General features: G+C 47.8%; 5 protein-coding genes across 5 annotated transcripts; 2 read left to right on the plus strand and 3 right to left on the minus strand.

Moving 5' to 3' along the window:
- Positions 1-1,163: 1,163 nt before the first annotated feature.
- I303_101711 (uncharacterized protein) lies at positions 1,164-4,095 on the plus strand (the record flags this gene model as incomplete). Its single annotated transcript, XM_018405498.1, has 6 exons — positions 1,164-1,424; positions 1,526-1,595; positions 1,681-1,843; positions 1,906-3,615; positions 3,707-3,918; positions 3,986-4,095. The coding sequence occupies 6 exons, from the start codon at positions 1,164-1,166 to the stop codon at positions 4,093-4,095; spliced, it is 2,526 nt and encodes an 841-aa protein (XP_018265779.1).
- A 977-nt stretch (positions 4,096-5,072) lies between these two features.
- I303_101712 (uncharacterized protein) lies at positions 5,073-8,164 on the minus strand (the record flags this gene model as incomplete). The annotated part of the gene is made up of 4 exons (XM_065968403.1): positions 5,073-5,952; positions 6,115-6,774; positions 6,966-7,025; positions 7,425-8,164. The coding sequence occupies 4 exons, from the start codon at positions 8,162-8,164 to the stop codon at positions 5,073-5,075; spliced, it is 2,340 nt and encodes a 779-aa protein (XP_065824475.1).
- A 1,003-nt stretch (positions 8,165-9,167) lies between these two features.
- Positions 9,168-10,670, minus strand: I303_101713 (uncharacterized protein; the record flags this gene model as incomplete). Its single annotated transcript, XM_018405496.1, has 4 exons — positions 9,168-9,342; positions 9,487-10,022; positions 10,099-10,278; positions 10,362-10,670. 4 exons carry the CDS (start codon positions 10,668-10,670, stop codon positions 9,168-9,170), a joined length of 1,200 nt encoding a protein of 399 aa, XP_018265777.1.
- Positions 10,671-11,113: 443 nt separating this feature from the next.
- Positions 11,114-13,498, plus strand: I303_101714 (uncharacterized protein; the record flags this gene model as incomplete). The annotated part of the gene is made up of 10 exons (XM_018405495.1): positions 11,114-11,234; positions 11,313-11,382; positions 11,463-11,545; positions 11,656-11,791; positions 11,872-12,025; positions 12,193-12,423; positions 12,569-12,713; positions 12,886-13,042; positions 13,197-13,287; positions 13,403-13,498. 10 exons carry the CDS (start codon positions 11,114-11,116, stop codon positions 13,496-13,498), a joined length of 1,284 nt encoding a protein of 427 aa, XP_018265776.1.
- A 594-nt stretch (positions 13,499-14,092) lies between these two features.
- I303_101715 (uncharacterized protein) lies at positions 14,093-17,382 on the minus strand (the record flags this gene model as incomplete). Its single annotated transcript, XM_018405494.1, has 13 exons — positions 14,093-14,296; positions 14,434-14,685; positions 14,774-14,887; positions 14,958-15,102; positions 15,204-15,297; positions 15,371-15,446; positions 15,503-15,509; positions 15,582-15,668; positions 15,753-15,826; positions 15,968-16,292; positions 16,425-16,572; positions 16,705-17,276; positions 17,333-17,382. The coding sequence occupies 13 exons, from the start codon at positions 17,380-17,382 to the stop codon at positions 14,093-14,095; spliced, it is 2,148 nt and encodes a 715-aa protein (XP_018265775.1).
- Between the last annotated feature and the right edge of the window lie 28 nt (positions 17,383-17,410).

Below are 17,410 nucleotides of genomic sequence, written 5' to 3' on the forward strand. Positions count from 1 at the left end.
CTCTGACATCATCCTTATCACTCCAACCCCTCATGGCGCATCCTTTTTTGCGGTCGACCTCATCCGTATCCTCGCCATCATAACCTGCTAATTTCCCAATCTATCTTTCCGTCTAATACCGCTCATTCCTCTCCTTGCTGCTAATTCCACCGAGATAGCATATCCTTCCCTTCCCATGATGCTGCGTGTGAGTGGAAGGGATGTCATATGCACTTACCATTTTGATCAGCTCGTTATCGACTTGAAGGTTGAAGAAGGAGAGTAGAAGCTGTTATCAACGATCTTTTGATGAATTTGTCGAACTGCTACAACCCAGTACTCAGTATGCACGCTCCATGGTGGACGATACCGTGCAACCGCAAATCTTTCTTTCGACTTTCGTCCGGGATAGTGGCAGTTTCGTCTTTCAACTTGCCATGTGGTCATAACCCCGAGCGGGATTACTTTTCAAGTGGCATTTCAGGAAAACAGAATGGCATGTGCCCAAGTGGAAAGTGGAGGTCTGGGAAGTTGGAGGCTGTTCCTTGACCTGGTCTAGAACCGCGGCCGCCAATACCTTAGTCCAAGCTAAGTAGTCAATTAAAAACGTGAATTACGCACAGACATGCTCGGCATCAAAGTGATTTGACTAGTTAGTCTTCCTCTCCCGCTTCAAGCAATTAATTTGCCACCCAGAATGCATGAAGATCGACCGTTGTTAGAGTGGGATGATATGTGTGCATGCAGTACCGGCTATAATTAGGTAATCGGATGGCCATGTTATCCGTATCATATGCAGCTGATCTTTCGTACGTGTGCACTCACCACTCTTGAAATAACGAATAAATATAGTTCATCAACGTTTGAGGGATTAATTTAACAATAATCGCATCGAACCATACATGATCAATTCAATCTAATCTAACCTGGTCAACCCAACCAACGTATACCATTATCACCCCAGACCAACGGTATTTGCTGAATCATCTTACTCATATCTATCACGTACAAGCCAAAGCAAAGAAAAAAAAAACCAAAAAAGACACAGCAAACGAGCCAGCGGATATATATCACATCGACATTCCTTCTCTCCATCCTTGTGATATCCACTTCGAATGTATTAAACGGCGGCAATCAAGAACGATTCCCCAAGGCAACAAAGTTCAGGACATAAGACGTCCACAATGTCGTACCACCCTTACGCTCTGCCCTCGGACCATCCGATGATGATGGACAACCAGTACAGCGCTGCTTCGTCGTCTTCGCCAAGCGGCATAGACCCCTATCCGTCCAACTTTGCCGGAACAAGCTTCGGAGGGATAGGTAAATGGCAAGGAGGCAATACGAATGGGAACACACACAAAGCAGCGCCTGTCAAAGCGGCTTGTCTCAGTTGCAGGAATAAGAAAGCTAAATGCGATGGTAACCAACCTGTCTGTGGTCAGGTGAGTACTGCCCATTGCGTTTCCCCGTTCAGGGGTAATATATCCGCCGGTACCGCGCGAGCGTGACTAGCTGACAGGCCCCTACTGTCTACGTGATATAGTGTGCGCGAAAGAACCTGGAATGCGTCTTTGTCAAATCGCGGAGAGGAGGTGCGAGGAAGAGGCGTCCAGGTAAGTCTCTATTCCTCTTTGACGTAACTCTCGTCCGTGATAAGCCCATTCCACACACTGACAACTCCTTGTCCACGGGTCTTAGTGATGGCACCTACCGCATTGGCTGAATACTTGAAGAAACTGGACTTCCTGCTTACTGCCCCTGCGCTTGATCATGGCCCGTCCACGTCGTCAGACGATAGCGATTTTGATGGGAATGAAGACACGACAGAAGTGGTCAAGCAATTCTCGAGCCGAGAAGAAGTGTAAGTGACTATTCTTGGGGAATTGTGGTCGTCACCCATCTCACAGTTATCTGCATCTATAGCTTCCAAAATTACTACAAGGATGTTCACCAATATGTCACCGTCATGCCACCGAAGGCTCTGCTACAGACGATTTTACCTACCTTACTACCGAACTCTCCATTCTTACTCGCCGTTCAAGCCATCCTCGTACTCGCTCCTCATTCCAAGGATCCCAACCCCAATTCCAGCCGGTCGAAGAGAATACGGCAAGCGGCTTCGGTCGCTTTCGCCGATCAGGCTGTGCAACTGGTTGAATCTCTCGTAGCGAACGGGCAACTCAACCTAGAGTGCGTACAGGCTACGACCATAATTGCTTTGTGGGAGTGGGCGAGCCGTGGTAGCATTTCGAAGAACCGAGAAAGAGCGTCGTACGCGGTTACTCTGGCGATGCAACTTGGTCTACACGAATTAGATAAGCACACCCCAAGCTCTGTGCCTGTGGGTCCAAACGAGAATGGACGGATGCTAGAAGGAGCAGACTGGCAACAAGACATGGCTCGACGAACTTGGTGGACAACATTCGTTTCTCAGCTCACTGCAGCATTAGTGTCGGGTAATCAGCCAATAATAGGACCCGATGATCCGGGAGTATACGTTCATTATCCCATATGTTCGGAGACCGATCACTCTTGGTCAAACTTCTTGGAAACCGTCAAGTCGACCATCAAGGTATTCAACCTTGTCACCTCGGTCTACTTCCCACAATTAGGATCGGATCAGACGTCAGCTGGATTCTTCAGTCCTTCTGATAATCAAAACACCCAACATAGCCATGAGGACGCCGTTAGGCAGAAAATGTACGATGTCGACAAACAAGTCATGGACCTGATTAAACAGGCCGAAGCTACTGCTATTATAGAATTGGTGCCTGGTGGCGAGGAGGAGGTCGGCAGGAATCAACAGCTTCAAGCCCGTCTGGGGTTGGCGGTTGTTCATATTCATATTCACAGATGGCAAGCTTTCCCTGAAGTCTCGCTGTTTAGCAAGAAAATTTGCGGATTACCTCAAGCTCCTGAAATGATACCTGCAGACGACTTCTCGTCGAATACCGGTACATCAGATTATCAAACCTCAGCTGGCAATGTCACTACAGCCTACGATCCAACTTATAATGGCAGTGATCCTGCTTCCACCAACGGTTCCTTTCAGAATTACTCGCAGCCAAACCAGCCTTACGATCAGACACAACAGTCCGGTTTGTACGCGCAGATAGGCAGTTCAAATGGATTTCCTGGGACCGGGCAAGAGATGGTTCATCAGTATACACAGGATCTGAACCTGTATGACCCTAACGAGATATACGAATATGGCGTGGACGACATGTGGGCACCCGAAGCTTATCCTGACGCTCTCCCCGCTCCGTGGTTCTCATATCCCGGTGGAGCCGCACAACTGTATGCGCCGACTCTGCAAGCTCCGAATCATTATCCGGAAATCACCGCCTCGATCATACCTATATCACCTACGCCGCCGCGATCGTCCGTACCTCCCTCCGAGACGGGGTCTGCGCATAGTAGAAGACCGTCCGAAGGCAGCGCAGCCAGCGTCAAACCGCACAAGGCGTGGGGTGTAGACGATAAGTCGGACAAGGTATTACCTCCGCCAGAATTGCAACAGCTCGACGTCTTCCCGCCTGGTATTTCCCTTGCGAGGTGCGCTACTGCTGCGCACACGATTGTGCGTCTAGAGGTGCTGCATCGGTCTGCTGTCATGGCTATGTGGGATGGACCGTGAGTCGATTCAGCCTTTCGTAGTCGATACGCGGCGACCCGTGTCCACATACATGAACTGATGTTGATGCTCATGCTTCGTTTTTCTCAGTCCCAAATGGCCGCCATTCTGTTCATGCGGTCTAGTCACAGGAGCATACGCATTCCTGCTTCTGGCTCTAGCCGTCCAGGCCGAGAATACCTTTAGCGGATACACCAACTCTCGCTCCGAGGAAGTCGAAGCGCTTTTGACCAACGTCAAAGTGATCTTGGCTGGTCTGGAAGCTTATGGAACTATGTGGGCAGGGATCGACGCTATGGCTGGTGAGCTTACCGTCAATTGCTCGCTCAGGCGTTTGGATCAAGCTGATTGATTGTATTGTAATTTTAGGCGAGGTTCGTGCGGCACTGGAAGCGGCTACGAGATTACCATTTGAAGTTTCGGCTCAGATTGAGAATGGAACTGCTTCGCCTAGTACCCAAGGGGGACAGCAGGAGTAACTAGTCTGGCTGAAGACGTATCATCACCAAAATGAAGGAAATTGTCGGGGGTAGTGGCGAGCTGTGTTGGGGCTCGTGGCTTTGTGAGGCGATCAATTGGCGTTGGAGCAATCAAAGATTAGCTTTTAGAAAGGAGGAAAATCAAATCTCTGTCGCTGGTACCGTCACAACAAATAATAAAACAGGAAGAGAAGCCCATCATTATTTCACAAAGTACAGATAAAAGTATAATTCGCATTTTATCTTGTCAAAAGTAAAAGAAAAATAACATACACCAAAAGCCATTCGGCACTCGTAAGACAACAATGGAATCGAGTTGATCGAGTTAACACATGGACTGGAATAGATTGACATAGATTGAAATTATTTGACAGAAGTTGCTTGTACCCGATATGAATTAGTTGATATAGTAGTGAAACGCTTGAATCACATCTGTTGCTCGAAAATCTGATTGTGAAGCGTGATACGTACGAATAACGAGAATCTACTAACATTTGACCTGACCACAGCGCATCACGGAATGTACGAAAGTGGGCAACAAACCGATCTGAGTGGATGTCATGGGCAGCATTCGGCATACGCAGGTGTGACTGTTACTTCCCCTTGTTGCTATTTCATCAGGTCATTACTCCTTCAGTCCATCAGCTCATCGATATCGGTACGAGCAGAGGATGTTCACATGTTCTTACACATTTGCGGGTTCTCGTCTCATACGAGTACGAGTACGAATACGAATACGAATACGGATACAAAAGCGTCAACAATTCAGCTCCGATTTCACCTAACTACTGTAGAATACCTCTGTTATGTCAAATTGTAAAATTTAGTGTGATGGGTGATGCATAAGAACATCAGGCCGGCCCCTTATACTTATTTATTTCTGATCATCTTATTTGTTGCTACAGTTATACTGTACTCGTGCTTTGATAATATCGTATCAAATACTCGAGTGCTGTACTGTATTGCACTGAACCAAATCATCTTATTTCCCAACCACCATGACCACCTCCAATACCTCCAATCTCCATGGCATTCGCCTTATTCTTGTGGTTACCATCAGAATTTCCGTATCTCGCCTTTTTCTGGTTCTGACTCTGACTCTTGCTTTTGGTCTTACTCTTGCTCTTCATTAGTGGGTCCGGGTCCGTCTCCGCCGTGTGGAACGAAAACAGCTTATCGCCCAAACGTAAGTGCACCCCCAAGTCCAAATTTATATCCAGGTTGAACGAAAGGTTCGGCAACAACCTGCTGATTGGCGTCCACCCGAATTTACCTCTTCTGTTGCTTTGTTTCCCTTTCCCGTATCTGCTTCCGTGACCGTAACTTTTCTTGTACTTCGTCCTGGTCTGAGTCCGAGTCCGAGTGGAAATCATCGATCTTGCAGTTTTAGGAGTTCTAGGTGTTGGTGGAATAGGCGTGATAGCGCTGAATGGCTGAATGAGGTTGGTCTGATGGCGTCCTGTATGTTTGATCTGTGGAGTCAAATCCCCTCGGCTTTTACTCTTGCCTTTACTGTTACTCATGCCCTTGAATTTGCCGCTTGATTTACCTCGCCATCCTTGCAGATGGGATGGTGTACTTACTCCCTGCCCGGGTCCGAATCTCAGCGCGCTGGGTAAAGGCGTACCATTCCGTCTTCTCCCCCGACCTTGTGGCGTATGTGCATATGCGAATGGGGTATAAGCCGCGAAAGGCGAACAAGCTGCATCTCTACTTGTATATCCGTAAATGAACGGTGTGTGAGCCGAGTAGGGTGTATGATCCCCTGTTCGACGAGAATGAAAAGCCGTGGAAAGGGCTGTAGCTGTTTGATAAGAGATGGCGGTACTCAGAGCGTTGCTTTTGATGGGTTTGTGGCTGTTGTGCGGAACAGTGGTTATCGTTTAGAAAGATACCGTGCAAAGCCCATCATATGATTAGCTAGTCTCCTGCCTGCCTGCGCGAACGAGGATTCTGCGCCACAATCCAGCTTGCAGCTGGAGAGACTCCGTAGCTAGGCATATGATAGAACGAACGCACCTGTCTACCATAATTCGTAGGGATACTTGTTTCTTCCGCTCTGTCCATTTGGCATTCGATTTTGGAGTCGCAGCGGGATTCTGCGCCTCATTTAGACATGAATCCATAGCCTTCTGTTGGCTCGTCTTGGACGTAGGATCAGCCTCGACTTTGTAAGTCGATGCGATCATATCATCAACAGCAGCCGGTCCAGCAAAGGTCATTCGATCTGTATTTGATGCTACCACACCCTTCTGCGCGGAAATAGAAGGGATGATATCTGCCTGATCGCTTGGTGGTTTAGGTACAGGTAGAGAAGAAGGACGTAAGATCGACTTGAGGGTGGAAATGGACGTAGAGGGCTTCCTCGTCTGTCTTTGTCCCTGCACTGAAACTGGAGCTTGATCTGAGCTCATCAAGCTTGGAGAGGTATGATTAGGAGGAGAAGAAAGTCTGGATGAGTTGGGTAGGCGAGCCGGCACGGGCACTGGTAGCGGGAGTGGAAAGGGAAGGGAAGAAAATAATCCAGCTTGGATAGTATGGTTTTGCTTTGATGGATTACTCGCCGAGCCGACTTTGAGTATCGACTTGGGTCTGATTATGCTTTTGCTGTCCAGTCTGTTCTGTTCAGGTTTGAGTTTAGGGATGTCAATGCGCTGGACTTCGGGAAGAGGTAGAGGTCTGCCATATTACATTGGGTAATGCTTGTCAGCTCCTTCCAGTGGACCTGAATTGATATGGCAGGTGATTCACGGACGTCATTGAGGGTGGTGCCGTTGAGGAGATCGGCCTGACGAAGAGTCTCGAAGACCGTCCAGTACGAGATAGGCTTTGAGTGATTAAGTGACACAGGAGGAAGAAGTAGAACTTACGCAGGATCCAAAGGGTGTGGCGCCTCGTTGGAAGTGATGAGTGATCCTTGGACACACAAGCTGGTTCGATCGTATCGGTGTATCAATGAATCGGTATGAATGTTAGAATTAGCGAAAGGTCCACATCAGTCACCGGTCATCGTGTGCATCAGTCATCAGTGTGAAGGCATGAGGACGAGGTGAAAATGGGAGCCTATAGACCCCCATCCCTAAAGTGACCATCACCAAAACCCATACTCGTGCGGCCCTAGTCAATTTCTTAGAAGGCCAGGTCCAACTCAATATGCACAGTAGTACCTCGCCATCCTCTCCTCTCAGCGATGAGCAGTACTAAATCTCACCTCCAAGTTCGATCGCACAGAATTCGACTTGGAACCCACCTCTAGCCAAGCCACGGCAAGACAATGCAGCCCAAAAAGGCCACCGATGAATCGATGAATAAATTAGAAATCAACTCACGCCAACCTATCAATAACAAACCCCCTCCCCTTGTTCTTCTTACTACCAAGAAGGAAAGTCGTCTCACCCATCTGTCTTCGCATCTGTAATTTCATCTGTCTCTCCCATAATCCCCTCAGATGAATACCCATCACCCTCCGTTGTTTGTCCCACTTTACACCCACTTGGTCCAGCTCCTTCGCAAGCTCGATCGTGAGGTTCGTATATTCCTTCATCGCCTTTTTATTTTTATTCTTGGTTTCAAGGTCGATATCTTTCAATTTGAGCCAGAAAAGGTGGGCTATTTGAGTGGATTCTTTCAGAGTTAAGGATCTATACGTGATTTCGATTTCTGGTTTCCTCATTTCCACAACTTCAGCTGCTTCATCTGGTGAATCATGAGTGTTCGACCCTGTATCATGCGCACCATCACAATCACAATTACGGTGAGGTTGTTCGGTGGGAAAAGGCGATAAGAGTGAAAGAGCAGGGATGTTGGGTATGGGTATGAGTGGAGATAAGATGGACATGATGGAAGATGGGAATGTCCCTGCTCCTGTCCCGCCTCCCGATCCTGCTCCCATTCCTGCTCCTACTCCTGGTTGCGATAATTCTCGCGCATCGTCCCGGGCTGATGAATCTGACGGGAAGACGCCATAGCCAGAGGGAATCAAATTAGGTCTCGGGGAGAGTATCAAAGAGGAGAGAAGGGCAGAGGGCGTTCGAGGCGTCATTGGAATGGTCAACTGCTCGAGACGCATTTTGGTTATACTTTACTCGTTGATTTTGAATACATATGCGCCGTCCTCGGATGATGATGAGGTGTTGATATCGGTTTCAATTTAGATCGAACCTCGTCTCGACTCGTTTCGATGCAATTGCTTAGATTGTCAGCTGTTGAAGTATTGGAAATAGAAGGTCGAAGCTCGAAGAGTGAAGGTTGAAGAAAGTGACCTTTGCGTATGACGAACTCAATTACCCGGAACTAGATGATGAGGTTGAAGATCAGTGGCAGCCTGGCTTGAGCAGAGTACTATCAATATTAACGTTGTTTCTGGACCATGAAGCAGGTGAGCGGAAAGAAGGTTACTGCAGCCGAGCAAGGCTTCTTAGGCAAGTTTTGAATCTTAGATATTGATGGCGGGTGTTAGACGAGACTTATGGGAGGTTCAGATGATTTGACACGAGGGCTTTTCCTTGATTTGGTTTCAGCTGAGCTGGGGCGGGGGCGAATATGCTTTTATTATAGTGAACCAATCGATGTCCGTGTGACAAGCGTCCTTGTCGTGTATTGAGTAGTGACAAAACACAATAAATAGGTCGAGCTCACATAGCGAACACTCAAATGGACACGATGACTTTAATCAGGACTTCTCGACATGGAGTATCAGGCATCAAGCATCAACGCCTCCCAATGCACCGAGGGACCGTAGAATCAAAGGAAGCTTGACTTCGTACGCGTTTAGCAATGTCTCAGATAGTCAGCAATGCATGTTATATCAGTATAAAGGATGTAGATATCCTTTGATTTGAGATTAACCAGCTAGTGTGACCACTGGCACGATCGTGCCTCATCTCGTAGCAGTATTCGCTTCAATATTCATCAGATTGGCCACGTTCCTTGGCGTCGTCGCAGCGATACCTTTCGGAAGGCTTATCATTCGCCTCGTCATGTCTCAGTCGACCAACGTGAGATGACCTCCTTGTTCGGTATGTTAAATCTGATCTACATTGCATCCAAAACTCATTTTGATGATTGCTGCTTCACCCCTTGTTCATTGTGTTGCCCGCACCCTTCTTATTCTCGTCCGTGAACATCGCCCAGTTCTCATCTTTCAGTCTCTTCTTCTCGTAATTCTCTTCGGCGACTATCGTCCCGTCGTTCTCCGCTTCCAACTCCATCAGTTCTGTCGCAGTCGGCGCATCATACGATGCTTGGCTAGATATGCAAAAGAACAGCGGAGTCAGCGACATCCCGCCTGGATTATCATATGATACTGAAGTCGAAGTCTAGGAAAGCCGAAGTGTGCCGATGACATGATGACATGATGACATGGCGTTGAGGTTGATGACTTCGACTAACCCTCCACCGGTGATGATGTTCCCCCTCCTCTGCTCTTCCTCCAGATACTCGTCTATCGTCATCGTCGGTAACCTCCAACTCTGCTTGAACACGTCCCCTTTCAGCCTCTCCCTGTCGCTCATGGCTTGCGTCGAAGGTAAGATGGTGAACGGTCTCAGAACTTTCCCGTTACCCGATATTAACTCTCGTGGTTTGTATGTGCCAGGCTGTCTATCCAATCTCCAAGTCGCATCCTCTTCTTCTCTTCTGACGTGCCGCGGATCTTGCTCTGCGATCTGGCTGATGCTTGCAGGGGCATTGCTTAGAAGGTCCAACTCCATACTGATGGATGAAAGGGATGATAAGGTTGAGGTGTATAGCAGACGAAGAATAAGAACTATGGTTGATTTCGTTATTTCGGGAGCATCGTCGGGATTGACTGAAGTAGATCCGGTCGAGGTGGAGACTACGCTCGGACGAGTGGACGTGGAAGGCAAGAGATCTAGGAGGAAAGTGATAGGCGATGAAGATGTGTCTGGATGAGAGGGTAGAGAATTCTAACGACGGCAAAGGAGAATTTATGGATGTAAGCTTGATGACATGAAAGCGGGCATAATTGCAGACTCTACTTACCGAGATATACTGGCGCAGATCTTTCTCTTTACGGTATTGTGCGATCTTGGCTTCTCGCTTCTTAGCCGGGTCTTTGGGTATCGAGGGTCCCCCGTTCGTAGAGGCCGAAGATTCAGCTTTGTCTTCCGGACTGAGCACACTATACGATGTGAGCAATTCGAGGTAGGAGCTGTATGCGGTCTAGATGCAAATCAGATCACGCCGTCTCAGTTCAATCATCAGGTTAAAGTGGATCTTCTTGGTAGCTTGTATAGCTGACTCACCTCGGCACGCTGTAAGCTCGACATCCTGTCATCTCTTCCACCTAATCCGCCTTTCTCTTCTGTTGCTCCAATCACCCAACCAAGACTCATAAATACCAATTCCTTCTCTCCAACTTCATCTACATTCTCGTTCTCCGAGAATACTCCCAATGAATTGACCATCCGCTGGATCAGATATAGATTATCCAGGGCGGACGAGAGTATGCCTTGGGCTTTAGGATCTGAGGTGGATAAGGTGTCATCGAATATGGGTTGAAGGGAGGAAAGTGTTTGAGCGTAGAATTGTGGGAGGGGTAGATTCGTTGACATTTTGAGGAGCTGTCAATGATTCCTGAGCTTAGTGGGTTTTGCTGGCTAGGCTTCGCCTGTTGAGTTGTATTTTGAGATGTACATTCCGGGGAAGAGCATTGTTGAGTCTTACCTTCTTTGTCAACTTTGCCTTCCAAAGTGAGATTGAGTGATCTTGGTAATGGTGTGAAATGCGGAGACCCCACGCGCGGAATATCACGAGGTGAATTTCTCTGGTTTTCTCCCAACTACTCTATCGGCTTATGCGGCGCCCTCCGTCAGTCAGTGATCACTGCAGTTACGCGTTCTTGAGCTGATTGTCGAAAGGTTGTAGAGTCGTCATCGATGCTACTTATTCGACTCACGAGCTACAATCGCAGCTGCCCATTATCGACCCACAGAGTACTCCTTCCTCAGCTCTGATCAACTTCTCCTCCGCCGAAAGTCATCGAAGAACCCACATAATGGCTTTACAACCCGAACAATCCACCTCGACTTCCCAGCTCGAGGCAGCTTCTTCCTCATCCTCCTCGGAACCAGCAAAGGCCGAACAGATCTACCGGGACATCCTATCGAAGAAAGCTGGTCAGTATTCATGAGCCTTCACTCTCGCCCTTTATCTCACTCTCGCTCCCTACTGACAATCTGGAATGACCCCTGTAGTCGACGAAGATGAACTCCGAGATCAGGAGACTGCTTTAGTGAAGTTGGGGGCTTTGTACAGGGATCATGAGTGAGTCAGAGTCTTATTGCTCACGCTTGACACCGACTGGACATCATAGCTAATTAGTCTTCGGCTCGGCCTCATGATAGTAAAACGAAGGAGCTAGCTCAGCTGGTGACCGATTCGAGGACATTCATGTCTCAAATCGCCAAAGCCAAGACTGCTAAGCTGAGTGAGTGAATTCTACACTTTTAACGCTATTACCGTAAATCCAGGCAATTAGCAATGATCGAGAGAAATAGTATCGTCAATCACACCAACTGACTATCAATATCGTCACAGTCCGAACACTTATCGACTATTTCCCTCCAACATCCCGTGACCTTCAAATGCAAGTGACGAAGGACAACATCGAGTGGGCGCGAACAGAAAAGCGAGTATTCTTGAGGCAGTCATTGGAAATCAAATTGGTTGGACTGTGAGTCCTCTCTGTCAGCTGACCGGAAGTCTCTGATTTTCAGGTTTGGCAGCTGATTTTGGACTTCTGAAACGACATAGTCAATTGGATGCAGAACAATACCGAATAGCGTTGACGATGACGGAAAGCTTACTGAAAGAGCTGAAACAACTGGACGACAAGATCATCCTGACCGAAGTGTATTTGTTGGAATCAAGAGCTGCTCATGCTATCCAGAACCTACCGAGAGCTAAGGTAAGTTGAAGTCACCTCTGCTGCCACAAGGCTGTATCAGTTTGAGCGGGGAAATTGAAGAGTGTATTTGCGCTGACATGGCACCTTGTCGCCTCATATTCATCCGTTGTCCCCACCGATTTGCCTTCACCGTCACCGTAATGTCCTGTGTATTGTGAATACATCAGACGGCCCTATCAACCGCCCGTACAACAGCCAACTCGATTTACTGCCCGCCCTTACTTCAAGCGCAGTTAGATTTACAGTCGGGAGCGATAAATGCAGATGACAAGGACTACAAGACTGCTTATTCGTATTTCTTCGAAGCGTTCGAAGGGTTCTCACAAATCGACGAGAAGGATCCGAGAGCTTTGAGGGGATTGAAGTATATGCTGCTTTGTAAGATCATGATGAGCTTGGTAAGTTTCGCACATCTTCTTGGTCGATCAATTCCAAAGGTGTCGGACCAGCCAGATCGATGCCGGGGCGGACTCTGCTACGATGTGGCAGTGTCTGAGCATCGCCGAAGAGTATTGGACTAACAGAAGGGTTGTCGTTTTACAGCCAGATGACGTGCCACCACTACTCCTTCTGAAATCCGCTGCGCCCCACGCAGGAAAGGATCTGGACGCAATGAGGGAGACTGCCAAAGCGTTGAAAGAAAGAAGTCTCGAGCTGTTCAAGACCACCCTGAAGGAGTATCAAGAGCGTGAGTGTCTGGTTCGTTCATCTCCTTCTTCATCGCGCCCTCTGGAAAAGCAAATCTCGTTGTCCTTCCAGTGCCCACTTGCATGGAAGAGGACAACCCGTTTAGTCGCTTCACACATTACACTGAACCGCCTATCTCAAAGCTGACTCTGCCAATTGCCGCTACTTTTCAGAATTACAACAAGACCCTTTGATCCGATCTCATCTTTCCCATTTATACGATACGCTCCTCGAGCAAAACTTGATAAGAGTCATCGAACCTTATTCTGCTGTGGAATTATCTTGGATTGCTCAAGAAGTCGGGCAAAGCTTACAGGTAGTGGAGGAGAAGTGAGTTGCACATCACAATTCGTTGATGCCCATTTTGTTCCCTCTCAATGATGTCCCCATCTGTTTGGATCCGTGCTGTATATCTCACAGCGTGTCTCCATTTGACGTGATTCACGAAGGGAAAAAGCTGATTATGTCATTGTTTACGACGTAGATTGAGTCAAATGATTCTCGACCAAGTGTTCTACGGTGTTCTCAACGAACAAGTTGGTACGCTCGAAGTGTACGATGAGCCTGTCGACGATGTACGTTTTCCTCCCATTCTTGAAGTTGACTCCTCTTTTCGCCTTCGAAACTCCCTCTTCCAACCGAAGTCAGAAAAAACACAGAGAGAAACGGAGTACTGATTTGCTTTTTCAGCCAATGTACAACACAGCGTTGGATACTCTGAAACAAGTTGGTGATGTCGTCAAATCCCTGTATGAGAAAGTGAGTCTCCCGCATTTCTTGGTCTGATGTTGATCAGAACACGTTTTGACTTATGTTTACGCTGCGATAGGCAACGGGAGGACCGTAGAGGGTCGGCAGATATGATTTTACATGAGCGATAAGACGAGAAGGTTATAGAGGTCTGATCGTTGCAGACCATAGTGGATAGAAGTAGATGACGCTTCTGATGAAGCGAATATCCGCACAAATAATCGCGGCACAGATGCAGATCAATAATGTCAGATTACAGTTCGCGTGGATACACACATTACACATCGTCTATTACTCGAAGCGTCATGTGTCATGTGTCACAGATGAATATACAATTCAGGTGCTTGCTCGTCCCAGCAACACGAGACGAGACAAGACATGACATGAGGACTACTGTATATCTTTCATACATGCTAATCACGATGCAGCTGTAGGAGAACAAGATAAGTGTGTGGAATTGCGCGAAATACATAGTTTTACAGCTTTGTTCATGTGAGATGTGAGAACAGATATAAGCTAATGAGCACTCCAAGATCACCGAAACCGTATCATTGACAACACCATTCCAATTGCGAAGTTAGTACAGACTCCGACAGGTATTTTCCCTTCCCCTTTTTTCTCTTCTTTACGTTACAAAGTGATTCCGCCCATCTTGCTATTACTATCACTATTACTGTTACTGTAACTCAATACTCCAATATGGATCGCACCTAACAAGACCGAGATTCCAAGAGAGACTTCGCCGATTACTTCGAAAAGCGCCAAGACCAGAAGGAGTATGAGGTATGTTATGGATAATGGTCGACCCGTAATTGCCGGTTGGAGGGAGATGACCTGTCCGTCGAAAAAAACAAAAACAAATCAGGATACACTCGAGTATTTTGAGACGAATGTTGTTTGGTCCATTGTTTCTTGTGTGTGCTGCACTGTACTATATTTCATCCAAGCGATAATGAAATGCAAGGACCCACCTTGATCACGAATATGATACCTCTAACAGCCCTGCCGGAATGTCTCCGATTGATAGACAAAGATCCGGAATATCGCGAATGCATCACATTGCCGATACGTTCTTGAGGTCTGCCAGAAACGATAGTATCGTTACCGTTATCGGAAAGCATCGTTGGATTGCGATTCGCCGCAAACTCAGTTTGCGGACTTGGTAAAGCCAAAATCGTCTTCACTGGCGAATACGAATCCGGGATATGCTGGACCGGAACATCCTGTCAAATCAGAAGCGTTTCAGCTCAAAATACACCCCACTTCTGGAACGAGGCGCAGTAGTATGAAGTGTACGGAGACATGACATACCTGATCACCATCATCTCGTTCGTCTTGCTTGCTTGACCAAGGAGAAGCGAAGCGTCGGACTAGTTCGCCTGCTTTCGAGGACAATGTGGTGGGTGTCGAACGTATCTTCTGTTCCTGTATTCTCGCCTCTCCTCAATATCCCAGCTTGGCGAACAGATACACAAGATGATACGGATCTACTCACAAGCCCTTTCAATCCTGCGCGGACTTTCTCCGCACCTGGTCGTTCTTCCGGTACGAGGCTCTCCAATTTACTCAGCAGTATCAACAAGTCCCGCGGTATGTGTCTGCGTTCGAGTGATTGGATAATCTCGCTTGACGGCTTGAACCTGGTTGATGGCGGAAGCTCTGACAGTCAGCTCTCTTGTCTGCCATAGGCCAGACGTGACAATCCGATTTCAACATTGATTCAGGGGATGTTTGCACTCACCCAGGATAGGATAAGATCTCTTTATGCAATTCGTCGAAATCTTCAGTGTCGGGATACGGTAAATGGAGGAACAACATTTTGTGGAGGATCATACCTTTCATCGGACTCAAGGTCAGCTAATTGTCACCCGTGTACAACTCCTCACAAATTCTCGCAGGTTAACATACCCAATGACCACATGTCTGCATGCGAGTCAGACGGTCTCCAATTGCCTTGTAAGTCCTGCATAAGGGTCTCGGGAGCCTATCAAGGTAGCTTTCAGTCCATCGCTGGAGAACATCCACTCCTCAGCGACTCACCATGTACCTGAATCATCAGATAGTCAGCTCGTCGTTATTCCAAGTCGATATGTCTTCGAAGAGAGCGAAAATGACTCACTCCATGGTGCCCGTGTGACCTGTCCGTTCCCTTTTACCGCGTAGCATTTCCTCCGACGTTCCAAAGTCAGAAATCAGGGCTTTCGGACTGTATGACATGCATGCATCAGCGTAAGGCTTATAGGCAGAACAAGCTAGATCTTGTTTATAGCTGGATGGAACTTGCACTCACATCAATTTGCCCTCTTCCCAGTGCAGTAGAACGTTCGAGCATTTCAAGTCAAGATGGAGTATCGAATTCGCGTGCTACATCGAAGAGAGCATTACAAGTCAATATGAAATCTAGCATGGCAGCCAGTTTACCACGGCCCATCCCGTTATTTGATTCGTGAGGACGCCTTCTGCATCCGGAACTTGAAACAGGTTTCTTTGAGCTGGCCCACTCACCAGAAACGCCAGACCCTCTACGACATCGCTAAAAAGCTTCATGACCTCCTCTGCACTCAGCAGTAAGACTCCTCGCATCTCTTCCCTCTTTTTCGGTCGAGCTTTACCTGCGACACCTTCGGCGGCAGATTGTCTGCGTCGTTTGAACGCTTTGATCCGTTCTGCCTTAGGTAATTGCCCAAGCGATTCCGAATCGGCGATATCCCCTGCCGAGAGGTCTGGGCGGGGTTGGTTCGTATGTGATCGAGTCAGGAGGTAGGTGTCGAGGTTCCCGGCTGTTGCGTATTGCATCAGGACGTGAAGCGCTACTATCGGTGGACCGAAGCTGGGTGCAATATATGTCATGTAAGCTTTCTTCAACATCTAACCTCTCCTCTTCGAGAGCAGCAGATCATGGCGGAGATATGCGCATCTGTTATTATTGGTTCTGAGCTGAGTTTCTACTGACTTGACTCACTTCGAGAACCGGGTGACATCAATCCATGAGTGATGGTATGGTATTATGTTAGGATGTCTTAAAGCTTCTAGCAGTCGCACTTCGCGCAGCATCTTGAAAAGGTATGATTTGGACCGGCCCACAGCTATCTTCTTCACGGCGTAAGTCCCTGGAAAGGTGCACACACGGTGAATGAACATCAACTCAGCATTATCCTCACAATCAGTGTCTCCCAGAAGGCAGTCAAAGAGACTCGAAGCTGCACAGCTCCACCACGAGAACGCGATGAGCACTCACTCACCTAGTATATTCCCGCCGATAACATGAGTAGCCAGGAACACCGATCCTTCCGCACCCATCCCAAGCTTACATTCCTCCTTGAAAAACCTATCATAGTATCCTCTCGCCGGGAAATCCGCTTCATCAAGTTCATCCTCATCTTCGTTGTCCATTAATGGCGTTCGATACCTTTTACGGGGTGTCGAAGCGCCAGACGGAGAGGGGGAAGGGGGTCTTGAACCTTCATGCGCCTTTTCCAGTATTCTAAAGTACTTATTTCGGCCTCTGTCGCTGCCTGCTTGTTCGCTTCGATGTGGAGAGGCATCGAATCGATACCTGTCATGTTGTTGTAGGGGCCGTTCGTGAGAAGCTGAATTTGGCATAGGCTGCGAACAGTAAGGACAGTGAGGAACGGTGGTTATGTTTTCTATGGGATCATCGGTGATTGCCACTGTGTCTCCTATGAGTCGGAGAGGTCGTCGAGAGGGTCCAGAGGGTCCAGGGATAGAGGAAGATGAAGCGAGAGAAGGATGAGGTTGGACTTGTAGTGCATGGGAGGGAGGATGATACAGAATCAACTGATTCGAAGTTTGCCTACACACGAATGAAGGCGGTTAGGATGGGTTCTTGATTTTGACGATGAAACTCACCCGATGGCTGTCCAAGAGTTGTATCTTACCTCTGATATTGACTCTTCCATCTTCTGAGTTTCCGGGTGGGCTGGTAGA

This window comes from Kwoniella dejecticola, chromosome 2 (genome assembly GCF_000512565.2).
Source record: "Kwoniella dejecticola CBS 10117 chromosome 2, complete sequence".
NCBI lineage: Eukaryota > Fungi > Basidiomycota > Tremellomycetes > Tremellales > Cryptococcaceae > Kwoniella > Kwoniella dejecticola.